Source organism: Panicum virgatum, chromosome 1K (assembly GCF_016808335.1).
Source record: "Panicum virgatum strain AP13 chromosome 1K, P.virgatum_v5, whole genome shotgun sequence".
Lineage (NCBI taxonomy): Eukaryota > Viridiplantae > Streptophyta > Magnoliopsida > Poales > Poaceae > Panicum > Panicum virgatum.
In genome coordinates, this window is record NC_053136.1 from 29,580,671 (window position 1) to 29,593,657 (window position 12,987).

The 12,987-nt window shown below is 45.1% G+C and overlaps 1 protein-coding gene and 2 long non-coding RNA genes across 3 annotated transcripts; 2 read left to right on the forward strand and 1 right to left on the reverse strand.

The window, feature by feature from the left end:
* Positions 1-3,202: 3,202 nt before the first annotated feature.
* On the forward strand, positions 3,203-4,004 carry LOC120702024. Its single transcript, XR_005686292.1, has 2 exons — positions 3,203-3,599; positions 3,690-4,004. It is a non-coding gene; the product is annotated as an uncharacterized LOC120702024 (long non-coding RNA).
* Positions 4,005-5,206: 1,202 nt separating this feature from the next.
* LOC120702039 lies at positions 5,207-11,756 on the forward strand. The gene is made up of 4 exons (XR_005686293.1): positions 5,207-5,884; positions 6,013-6,111; positions 10,903-11,219; positions 11,523-11,756. It is a non-coding gene; the product is annotated as an uncharacterized LOC120702039 (long non-coding RNA).
* On the reverse strand, positions 6,712-9,771 carry LOC120702031 (zinc finger BED domain-containing protein RICESLEEPER 2-like). The gene is made up of 4 exons (XM_039985809.1): positions 9,705-9,771; positions 8,411-9,122; positions 8,000-8,311; positions 6,712-6,969 (listed from the first exon to the last, which is right to left on the reverse strand). Exons 2-4 carry the CDS (start codon positions 9,115-9,117, stop codon positions 6,966-6,968), a joined length of 1,023 nt encoding a protein of 340 aa, XP_039841743.1. The 5' UTR covers positions 9,118-9,122; positions 9,705-9,771; the 3' UTR covers positions 6,712-6,965.
* Positions 11,757-12,987: the final 1,231 nt, after the last annotated feature.

Genomic DNA, 12,987 nt, shown 5'->3' on the forward strand with positions numbered 1-12,987 from the left:
CTAAAGAAAATTGATGGTAGCACATCATGAATAATAGGATACTAACCTCAATTCTCAGCACAAAATTTCTTCTTTGACATCAGCACTGCAAGTAAAAAAACATACTAGTTCAGTAATTGCAGTGAGTAGAATTTCAGTAAAATTGCAGAATGAATCAAGATAGATTGACCACTGCAAAACAGCCCTTCCATAAAATTCAGTCTGCAATTAACTTAATGAGCAAACAAACATATACTAGGAACGGAGAAGAGCATAGTAACGAGCAATGGCAATGGCAATGGCATGTACACAAGGCATGGCCCATATATTAGACAACAAAGGATCATCCATTTTGAGATAATGGCATTCAGATTGGTCTTTGAATAAAGCAGTTTTAAATATTATAAATTTTAGAGTTCCACAACTATGCAGCCAACTATCAGATATAAAGATGTGCAGGCCACCTACATGATAGGATAAACACATAAGCTTTATTGAGTTAAAATTAACATGAAAAGAAAGATTGCATGTACACTCACAGTAGAAGACTACGGGTGTCGGACAAGGTCCCTGACATTGCAGCATTCGAAAAAGTTGACTGCTACGCATTTTTCAACATTGCCTTTGGGGGACATAATTTCAAATAAGTATTTGTAGAAACCATTCATCTCAGCATACAAACAATAAGAAATTACACTCTACACATGCTGACCTTATTGTTGAACTTCCATCTCCCATTGCTTGTAAAGATGTCTTCTCAATTATAACTTTTGAGCTCCACCAAAAAGTAATACAACAGATTTATGCTACTATAGTTCTATTACAACAAAGGGGGAAGAAATAAGGAAGAAACAGTTATAAGTAACCTTGGAGGCTTGTAGCACCCTACCATCTACCTCAGTGAAAACCTTTAGCAAATGGAATACCACATGCCATGAGCATAGACTCTGTTTCAGTACCTACAAATTTGCCATTGAAAACAACACAGTTAAGAAAGCATCCATACCAAATTATAGCTTCCTAAGTTGAATGCAAGAAGAAACTCACATAAAAAAGAGCAGACATCCTTTCTTGGGGTTTCTGCCTAGACTTCTTAAAGAGCAGACATTTAAAAAAAGTACAGGTCCATACTTACAACACAATGCTTCATGACTTACACCAAAGACAGGAACTAAAACTTGTAAATACTAAGACTGTAATAACCATGAATCACTGTGTTGAGCTACTCCATTTTGGGCTGGAGTCATTTCGGCCAGAGGCAAACATGTAGGAGCCATTTCAGAATCAAAGAACGGCTGCTGCTCAGCCAAATGTGCAGAAGCCATTTCAGAATGAACAATTGCAATGAAAATGTTTCATTTAATTCATAACAATGTAAACCAGCTAAAGGGTTCAATTGGAAATGCATCAAAAAGGCGGTTATAGGCATACAATGAAATATCAGCTACTCAAAATGGTAAGAAAAACATGGGTCCATACCGAGGTTTTTGTAGGTAGTTGCAAGTGTATTTAGAGCAGCTTTCCTGATCGCACCATCTCGCTTGGCTGTCAGTGCTGCAACAGATGGCAAGTTTTTCATCAACCCACCAACCTGCATCACAGAAACAAGTATCTGCTTTAAGTAACACAATAACATCTAACTGACACAGGGAAGTGGTAGCTATACAGATCTCAGTCCCATGATGGTCAATCAAGTATCCAATAAAATCCACACATTCTAAACTATCTCGAGAGTAAGAATTTTTTTAACTAATACTCATAAGTATTTTTCTTAAACCATCTCAAGGATAACTTGAACCACAGGTGAAAAGGGAATGATTGAGGCGATGGTGGCAGCAAACCTAAATGCTTATGACTTTATATACACCAAACTGATATTGACCAAATCAGAACAGAGAAAAATCATTTTAAAATCAGAACAACAATGACAAATAAACAAATTAGGGAAAAAAGAGATCGAATATGGTAGTTTTTAGGTTGAACAAAGTATGACAAGTACATGCAACAAGAACATAAGCTATCAGTTTTTTTTATTAAATCAGAGAATACAAAGAAAGCTTTAAAATCAGAGAATCTAGTTACTTATCATTTTATAGCCACTATAAACAAAGGAGAAGTTCTTCACCTAAGTTCTCCCTTTCTCAACTCCTCAACTACACACCTTGAATCCCAGAAAAAAATAGACTAGGGAGAAATAAAAAAGATTTGGGTAAAATTTTGCATAGAAATCTTAGTGAAGTAATGCACATTTTCATATTTCACGGTAACAAACTAGAAATTACTATACTAATTGAGGGTGTAATTCTAGTATAATAATTCTGAAATTTTAGGTATTATAAGAACAACAACAGTTCAGTTATAAAAAATGATCATATTTTCCAAAATACAGCCAAACAAAAGCTAATGGATGGGTTCTCCACAAAAATGAAACAAACTCAAATGCTCGGCATACATATGCTAAAGAAAATGAGGAACATGTATGCCTGATCCACATCTAAAAAATAAAAGACAACTAAAAAATCATAGCAGATGCCGACTAGAAAATTCACACTAATGCTTACCAAAGTATCCAATTAAAATGGAACTATCTATTGCGATACAAGTTACAGTTTGCATGACATTACCAATAATAATGCAAAAAGTAAAATAGTTGCAGACAGTAGTGTAGGGAAAAAAACAACATACTATATCTACTCGTCCTACAACACACAAAATGAATGAAGATACCCATCATATGTTCAGAATGAACTCACTAAAATGCTCAAAATATATCAACAGGGAGACAAGGCATGTAGGCACACCAAACATATAGCCAGACATTAATATTGGAGATTCTGCATATATTTAAGACTGAAGTAAATTTAGATAACTCCAAGTACTTAGAACCTAGAACAGAGAAGGGAGTAACATAGCTCAGATTAAGTAATATCAAATTTAAAAAATTCACATCTTAGCAGAAATTTCTATCTGCAATGCACAATGATTAGAACCCACCATGGCTCTCTTCTAGTAGCCTTTTAGCTTTGTGATAAGTGTTGACCCTATGAACAAAAAAATGAGATTATATTGCAAGCAAACAGGGATTAATGCAAGCTAACATTAAAACACTACCACTATGAAGACTAAATTACTTCTCTGACACAACAACTAGAGACTCATGCTCTAAAACACGGATACGTGGGTCAGCAGCCGTATCGCGTATCCAATACGTATCTGCCACGGATACGCCGCGGATACGTATCCTAGACGTATCCGTGAGCTGGGCCGTATTGGGCCGAAAAACCTCAGATTGGATACGTATTTGATAGGATACGGCCCAGTTACAGCCCACCTAAAGGAGCATACAGCCCCCTGTTGCCCTAACCCAACTCCCCCACACGCAGCCGCTCCGCTCGTCCCGCTCCCCCACGTGCGACTCGCGCCGCCACTCGTGGCCGGCCCCCGCCGGAGCAGCCTCCGCCCTCGCCGGCGACGACGAGCCACGGCCGCAACCCGCAGGGACCCCAGGACCAGGAGCTCCCCGCGCGGCAACGACGAGCCGGAACCGCGGCTGCACCGCTGCAGGGACCAGAGAACCTCCGCCCGCCTGGCTGCTGCAGAGGACCCCCGCCCGTCTCAAGGTGCAAAGGAGCTCCTCCTCTGTTCTTGTTCTCTCCCTTCCCCTGTTCTTGTTCCCTACCAATCTTCCTGATTAGAGCTTTCAATTTCAGCAGTATGGCATCTCCAAATCTGAGTGATGCTAGTGCTAGTGCTAGTGCTGCTGCTAGTTCTAGTGTTGGATCTGGGGCCAGACAAATAACTGATATCAGGGCTCCATTGTGGGATCATGTCACCATTCTAGAGAAGCCTAAACCTGGTGGAGGAAATATATTATGGAGATGCAACTATTGTCCATTTTCAAAAAGCACTAGCTACACAAGCGTTGAAGCTCATTTGCTGCAGAAATTAAGACAGGGGATTAAGACATCTCTATTTTGTAATTTATTATGCACTATTATTATTTATTAAAAAATAGTTAAAACGTATCCGTGTATCGGGTTGTTTGGGAAATTGCCGTATCCGCGTATCCGTATCCTTCCGATACCGATACACGTATCTGTATCCGTGCTGCTTAGGGCTCATGTATTCTACTGATCAAAACAATTAAAGGCATGAACCACTACTACTATGCACCTAACAACATTGGACACAAGGACAGGTAGAGTAGTATGGCTAGTGCAAAAGCAATGTCGAATACCTAATCATAGTTTCACCAGCACCCCCTCCATCGTCATGTCCTGAAATTTTGCGTATCAATCCACCTAGACAACAAGTTGCTATGGAGAGGAGTCACCAAATCTCGTCATGCCAAAGGAATTGACCTCTCAAGCAGATCTAACCAAAGGAAACAAGGGGCAACCACATGAATAAGGAGGGCATCAGCCACATACCTCGATTCAAACCAAAAATCAGAACACGCATCGACGAATCGAACCATAAATCAACAAAACAAACCACAAATCGACACTATCGCGGATTGCACAGAACTAGGCCGAAACCCTAGTGCCCACATGGACTTGCTTGCGCTGCTACATGCCCACACGGGCCTCCATCCAACAGGGCATCAGGGAACAGAACAACAGAACAACGACAACATCTAAAGGGCACAAGAAGGAGACCTACCTTCCTTGATGTCACCGGTGAAGCGTTGACCACGAGCCGCCCCTTCCACCTCCACCCCCAAGCGAGGCGACGAGCAACGCCCCAACCCCATGGCCCCTGCGCCAATGGTGAGCAGTGGGACTGGCTCTTAGGTGGGCGCCGCCGGCGAGCCCAACAGAAGCCTTTGCCTCCGTCCGTAACCAATCTAGAATGGGAACGGAGGAACAGGAGAAAGGAATGGAGGAGGAAGAGTCATAGAGGTGAAGTCGTGAGATTTGACTGTGAGAACCAAAATAGGTTTAAGTTACAATGACAAACCCGCTAACGTAGAGACGGGTTTTAGAAGACAGAACGACGGGCCCGATAACAATCAAATGGGCGATACATAAAACATGGACCCGATTATTACATAATACTATACAAAGTCATTAGACTCGTTGGTTCCCGATCGGACGTCGACTTACACCAAACAAATACAAGATTTAAGTAACCTTAAAACAAGTAAATCTGTTTACTTTTTTGCCTCTCCGTGACTCTGCCCTCCGCTAAAACATGCGCCCCCGCCTCGACGGTTTCCCGCAGGGGCAATCGAGCGGTTCCATTCCACCTCCCCTGTCTGGCTCGCCCGGCGCCGATCCCGCGCGCGCCGGCCTGCACTCCCCGTCTCGCTCCCCCCGACGCCGCCGCTGCGCCGTCCCGCGCGTGCCGCCATCGCCCTCCCTGTCTCGCTCGCCGACGCTGCCGCTGCGCCATCCCGCGCGCGCCGGCCTCCCCCTTGCTCTGCCCTCCCACGACGGGCAAATCGTGAAACCGCCGACGGCTCATCGGGCCGCCGCAACGGTGCTCGCCGCGGCTGGATCTCCATGCTCTCTCCGCCCCTGCATCTCTCCCTACGTCTTTCATCCCCGCCTCCACACCGTCATTCCTGCAGCGTCCGGAGAGCCGCCCGTCGACGTCTCGAGACGGCGCCAGCACCCCCCTGCGTCCAAATCGCCGGCGGCCCTCCTCGGGTCGAGGCCACCATCCCAGCCACGTTTGGATCGGTGCGCGGACCGCTTCGGCTCAACGCCGCCATCCCAGCCGCGTCCGGAGCTCCGCGCAGCCCTCCTCAGGTTCGACAGCGCATGGGACAACGCCATCCCCTCCCCCATCGCGGATACGAGGTGGAATGGGGGATAACAGCAGGGGAACCTCTCCCTCTGCTGCGATGAACGCAACCTCCAGGCTTCTGTCTCCTGTCGTCCGCTGTAACTGACTTCACTGGGTAAGAGCTCCATGTTAATTTCCCGTTGTTATCCTATCACCACTGCGTATGGTCTGTTTGTTGAAATGCCTAAAAGAAAGAATATATGCACAAACTTTGACACTAATAGGCTGATTTGTGCTTTGCAGTGAACTGTGAGCAAGTGTACCTAGATGATTTGCTGTGTTCTCGCATTGTAGCTCAAAAATTCATCAGTGCTGATAGACTCATGAAGCGATTTTTGTCAGGTACGAAATACCTTGGATAGTACCCTTGCTGCGGTAGACATTAGAGCAATGTCGTGTTAGTTTTATTACTAGGTATTGGCTAATTGGTGATCACATTCTAGCTACCAACAGGTTTTATTGACGCCCATATAGATTTTGTTGGCCTGGTACTATCAAATATATTGTGAAAGGAAGGTGAAGGTATAATGGTAATATTACGATTAAAAGGAAAAATAGATATATAGCAGATTATCATTTTCTCATGCCTAAAATCATGGCTATTATGTTGTCTAACAATACAACTTCCAGTTTAACCACCAAAGAGTCTTGAGTGCCTGGATTTCCTTTAGTATCAGAGTAGCTGTCGTTGTTCAAGATGGCAACGGGTAAAATCCACGCGGATATGGGTTTGATAAACCCGCACCCGCAAGCCAAAACCCGCGCCCGCACCCGCGCCCGCAACCCGCTACGGGCATAAAACAATACCCGTACTCGCTGTCCGCGGATATCCGCATGCCCGCGGGCACACCCGCGAACCCGCAAACTATGGGAAATCAAATATATAACAGCCAGCAAAAAATAACAAATAAATAGAAAAGTAGAAGCCAACAAGTAATAGTCTGATACAAGTAGAAGCCAACAAATAAATAGTCTAATACAAGTACAAGCCAACAAATAAATAGTCTGATGCACAAAGAAAAGCATACAACCATACGAGAGTTATTGTTCAACACCATTATTACATAAAAAGTTCTATTGAACCAAGCAAATGGAACTCATATCAGTCGGAATCAGCAGTAGTGATGCAAGAATCTTCTTTCATTTCTTCCTGAATGTCTTCAAGGCAGGACCAAAAGCTATTGACCCTATCACCATCATCTACAATCAAGTTTCAAATACATTAGTAGCTGCAGTTTATAGTTCTAATATGAAAAATACAATGCAATACAGTACTACCTTTGAGAGTGTGACGAAGCCAACTTTGCCCACACATCAAAGCTTCCAATATCTTAGGAGTAAGACGGCTGCGATGCTCACTCAAAACCCTTCCACTAGTGCTAAAAGCTGATTCAGAAGCTACTGTTGTGATTGGAATAGCTAGGATGTCCCGAGCAATTTGCCTCAAAGTGGGATAACGGGTTCCCTCCAACTTCCACCAACCAAGGATATCAAAATAATTATCATCATGAGGAAGGATTTCTTCATCCAAATAGCGATCTAGCTCATTCTTACTTCGAACATAGCTATTAGTTTTCTTATTTGCAGCAAGAGTTTTAAAAATTGATAACACAGCAGCTGCATCAACTGTAGAACTAGCACCACTAGATGATGTACCCACATAGTCATGTTCTTTAACTTGGTAGTGTTTCATCAAATCAGATAGCAATTCATGAGCCTCTTCCACATAAATTTCAGCATTTTCTTCACCAAAAAGGGCAATATAGCAAGCATGTAGCATTGTCATCTTAAGACGTGGATCAAGAATGACAGCAACAGCCATAAGACCATGTATATCAGTCCAATACTTGTCATATTTTTCTATCATGGCAGCAGACATTTCCCTAATTTTTTCATGCTCATCATGCTCCCAAGATTTGATTTTAAGTTTGATCTCACATACTTTAGGGAAAAAAGGTTGGCTGTCACATATTTAGTACCGGAAAACAGCTCAGTGAGGTCATAGAATAATCCTAATTTATCACAAACTGTACTAGCAAATATCCAGTCATTTGGTGGTGGACAAACATAGTTCCTATCAAGCTCACCCAAGCGATCGAAAACCTTCCTATAGGGTATAGCAATCTTAAGCATGATATAGGTTGAGTTCCATCTAGTTTTACAATCTAGTTGCAACTTCTTGACCAATTCAACCTTTTCATCTAGTGTTGTTTTCTCAAACTTTTCATACCTCTTTGGTGTAGCAACACAGTAAGCAATACTGTCTCGAATGTTTGAAACTGCACTTGCAATGACTTCCATGCCATCTTTGACGATGAGGTTGAGAATGTGTGCGCAGCACCGCATATGCAGCCATTTTTCTCTCAAAAGCATACTAGTTGCACCAAGCCTTGTCTCCATTAACCCAATCATGCTATCATTGATGCTGCAATTGTCAAGAGTGACAGTTGATACCCTCCGATCAATATCCCAGCTTTGGAGGCACTTGTGCAATGCATCACAAATAGCTTCTGCAGTATGGGGGCATGGCACATACATAAACCTACACATAACAAAGCATAGTTCAGTTGTAAAGTTCATAATTTATAGAAAATATAAATCTGAACAGCAAGCAACAATTCATGAAAAGAAAGATAATCACCTCAAAATGCAGCTTTTAAGCATCCACGAGTCATCAATAAAATGTCCAGTGACAGCCATATAACCTCTTTTTTGATTATCAGCTGTCCAAAGATCAGTTGTAACAGCAACACGGCAATTGGTCCTTTGCAAGAATATCCTAGCTTTCCTTTTCTCACCCTCATAGAAATGCATTATGTCCCTTCTAATAGTGTTTCTAGTACCCATTTTAAACAAAGGCTGCAGGGCACTAACAAACTTACGAAAACCATGGTGATCAACAATGGACAGTGGGTACTCATGCAATATAATCATGGAATAAAGAGCTTTCCTAGCTACTTCTTGATCAAACACATAGTTTTCTACACTCACTGCTCCTTTTTCAGTGGTTCCAAACCGCAAATTAGTTTGAATTTTATCCCCTGGCCTCTTGTTATTTAAAGGACAAGATGTGAGATGGGTTTTCAGATGGGTTGTACCATTCCTTGAGACGGCTGAAAGATTCTTGCCACAATGCTTGCATTTGGCCTTCCATTTTCCATCAACACACACTTGGGTGAAGTCATTCCACACTTTAGAATATTGCTTCCTCTTTTTACCAGGACCAGCAGCTTGTTCCTCTCCATCTGAAATGTGCACAACATTTTCTTCTGTTGTATCAGTTGCAGCTGCTACAGCACCTGATGCTTGGGAGCCTGGAACTTGGGAGCTACTAGGTGTACTAGCCATTGCAACTGCAGAACAATTAACATGTTCAGATCATGCCAATACGAATAGATCAAGCATATACAAGAGCAGATCTAGCGTACACAAGAGTAGATCAGTGCATGCCAATACGAATAGATCAAGCATATACAAGATTTTGCTGAGCTCTAGCTGGAATCTTAAGGGCCAGTTCTATCAATACTATGTAGAACAACTCTGGTAAAAATGGAAGTGTATACTGTTGCATTTGATCCAGGATAACCTTGGCAGATTTAGCAGTTCATGGTTGGAGGGTGTGATAGGACTAGTTGCTTATGTGTGCTAGATTTTTGTTATATTGATTTATGCTGCTATGGTTGTTTCACGTCTAAGTTCTGCGAAATGACCATGAATTGTCCAGATGGAAGGTATGAAATGTGAATTGCAGGTAAACTGGTAAAGTGTTTTTTTAATGTTGTGTTGGAAATGTTGATGTTGTGACAAGAGTAGATCAGTGCATGCCAATACGAATAGATCAAGCATATACAAGAGCAGATCTAGCGTACACAAGAGTAGATCAGCGCACGCGGCTGTCACTGCAGTACATACATGAGGGCGAGCGGCGGACGTACCTGTGGACGTGCAGGAGCTTCTGGTCCTGGCGTCGGGGGCCTGGGGAGCGCCGGCCGGAGGGGGAGCGCAGTCTGGAGGGGGAGCGCCGGCCGGAGGGCTTCTGGTCCTGGCGTTGGGGGCCTGGGGAGCGCCGGCCGGAGGGGGAGCGCAGACCGGAGGGGGAGCGCCGGCCGGAGGGCTTCTGGTCCTGGCGTTTGGGGGCCTGGGGAGCGCCGGCCGGAGGGGGAGCGCAGACCGGAGGGGGAGCGCCGGCCGGAGGGCTTCTGGTCCTGGCGTTGGGGGCCTGGGGAGCGCCGGCCGGAGGAGATCTGCTGGCCGCCGACCGGAGGGGAGCTGCTGGCCGCCGAGACGCCGAGCCCGCCAGGGAGAGCGCCGGCCGGAGAGGGAGACGCCGACCGGAGGGGAGAGCGGCGGCCGGAGGGGAGCCGGCAGCCCTGGGGATTGCGGCTGGGAGCTTGGGTTGGGGGCGCAGGGGACCAGGGGCTTGGGGGGATGGGGTTTGCGGCTGGGAGCCTGGGACTGGGAGTCGCCGAGTCGGGCCGTCGGGGTGGGTGAGTGGAGTGGCGGCTGGGAGCTGGGAAACCCTAAAAACTCTTATATATACTCATGTATTTGGGCCCACATGTCAGCGGGTATGCGGGTTCGGGTATTAAATTTTGAAATCCGTTAGCAAATATCCGTTGGGTTTGAATTCGTACCCGCGCCCGCGCCCGCGGGTACGAACCCAGACCCGAATCCGCGCCCAACGGGTTCGGTGTCCGCGGATTTGCGGGTTTTTTCTACCCGTTGCCATCTTGAGTCGTTGTGCCTAATAGGTAACAGCACACAATTCTTCCCAATACATGACCTGGAAATAAATAAATGTTCTAAATGGTCTTGACCCTCTCCATGAGTTATGTTATTCCGAACATGCCATATTGCCATGTCCACATTGAGCTCACAGATTAGAAGGAAGAGTCGTTGGATCCACGCTCTGTAATTGTTCACCATCCAGCAACTCATAAAGCTGACTTTTGACATCCCTCAGTGTCCTTAATTGCAGAAATATGATCACCGTGAGTGACCATCTCCTCTTTAAAAAAGGTTGCATTCACACTGAATTTGTAACTGCACTAGGATTTGGTTGTTTGGCGGTTCAGTGCTTCTTATGTTTCTTTGTTAGAATTGAAGACATCTCATATCTATTTCTCATTACAGGGAAGAAAAAAAAAATCAAAACACAGAGGCTGATGAGGAGGACCTGAGGGCGCCACCCTCGCCTCCCCGTCTCGCTCGCCGACACTGCCGTCCCGCTCGCGCCGCCCTCGCCCTCCCCGCCTCCGTCCCGCTCGTGCGGCCCTCCGCCCTCTCCCTGGAGCATGACCTCCCGCGGCCGTCCCCGTGCAGCCGATTGAAGCTCTGCGCCTCAGCCAATCGCCTCCCAAGACCTCACCTGCAACGCACCGCTGAGCCATCGGTGGACGCTCCTCATCGCCCCTCGTGCGCCTCCGGATCCGCGGTCCTCAGAGAGACAGGTGCGCGTCCGCTCTCCCCCAATTTCTCCTCCGATTCCTGCGCCGACTCATTTTTTTTTCATGGCATATCGTTGCACGGGGCATCCCCGCCGACTCCTCGGGGTAGCAGGTATGGGATGTCATGCTCTTGGCAAGTATGTGTAGCTTAGTGAGCATTACGAGTTCCCATGTAAGAATTGCAATTTGGAAACTGTGTTTGCTTATCTTGAGCTTAACCATACTTTTTGCATTACTTGTTTCTTCAGCCATGTAAACCGTGTTTAAGTTGTCTTTTTTTCGCTAAAGGATCTTGTGTTGTGCTAGGTCCTTTGGACGGAAAGTACGATGTCCTCCCCCAACAGTCATTCTACATGGTGGGAGGCAGTGAGAAAGTCATTTGAAGAAAGTTGCATCACTATCGTGCCAAATATGTTGCTTATCAAAAATGCCTACACACCCTAGCACAAATATGTATGTCTATGTTGATAGCAATCTCTTATGTTGTATTTTGGTTGAATATTTGATGTGGGTATCCATTTGATTGTTTGATTTGCTTCATGATTTGTCCCCATATACTCTTTTTATTTGCGTTAAAAAATTGACTCCCGTAGCAACGCACGGGCATTCAACTAGTATTTTAAAAACTCAAATATTCAAAAATAATAGCTATATTTGCTATTGGCATGAACTGTGACAATAAATAGCACTAGTAACGAGGAGTTCCCATTGGAGGACCAACAAAAAAATCTATATTGCATTTATTAGATTGGTAAGCATATTTGGTGTCCTTGGTCATTGTGTCATATGGAAATATATCAATCAAAGCTGAATGGAGGGAAATGATAGTTATATACGTATAATTTGAGGAGTATGTGTACAATGTTGCATAGTGATATGCAAGACAAAATTTAAGAGTAGCGAAACAGCTAGAGAAAGTGAGGAGCTGCCGGAACCAAATGGAATGATGAACTTGAGAGTGTGTGCAACGCTACGATGGCATCGATCGGGCAAAATATATAGAGCGTTGGGGCTGTATAGATCATGAGAAATGGAAGGGGTAGTGGTGGTATTGGTAGACAGAGTGTCGGTGCCCTGACCCGGGGGTCCGGATTCCAACTAGTAAATGCTGCGTGTTTCCTCGTCCCAGATGTTGATGCAAAAGGCAACACAGTAACGCACGGATTTATCCTGGTTCCGGCCACGAGGTCGCACGTCCAGCAAAGGGGTGTGCGAGGGCACTGTATTATCTTGCACCCGGAGTGCTTGTAGTAGGGGATACAAGAGGGGCGAGAGAGGGAAGGAGGCTCCCAAGTCTCTGCTAGAAGAGGGGTTGAACGTGGCGAATAGTGATGTCGGAGCTAAGAGCGAGTGCGTGTGATGGTATTGCCTAGAGAGACGATGTCCCGAATGTTCGGAACGTCACCCCTTAAAGGAAGCTCGCCTCCTCCCTTTATAGTCACAAGGAGGGGCGGTGTACATGAGCAGGTGCAAGGATCACCGGGGTGTCCGACCCTAGAGGGGGAGGGGGTGAATAGGGTCGCTAATCGCTTTTTACCCTAGGGCTCAAACTACTTGCATAAGATAAACCTAACACGTCCTATACATGCTAGTTATGACTAAGGTTTATCTTTGCTACTCTCTACTTACCCCAAAATACTTGCAACCTATAGCCAATCCTAAACAAACTAACTAGGAAAGTAAAGGCATGCAAGATAGAGTAAATGCGAAAACGTAAAATGGTAAGTAAAGAGATAAGTGCAAGAGGGATGCAAACTCCCGAGTAGACACG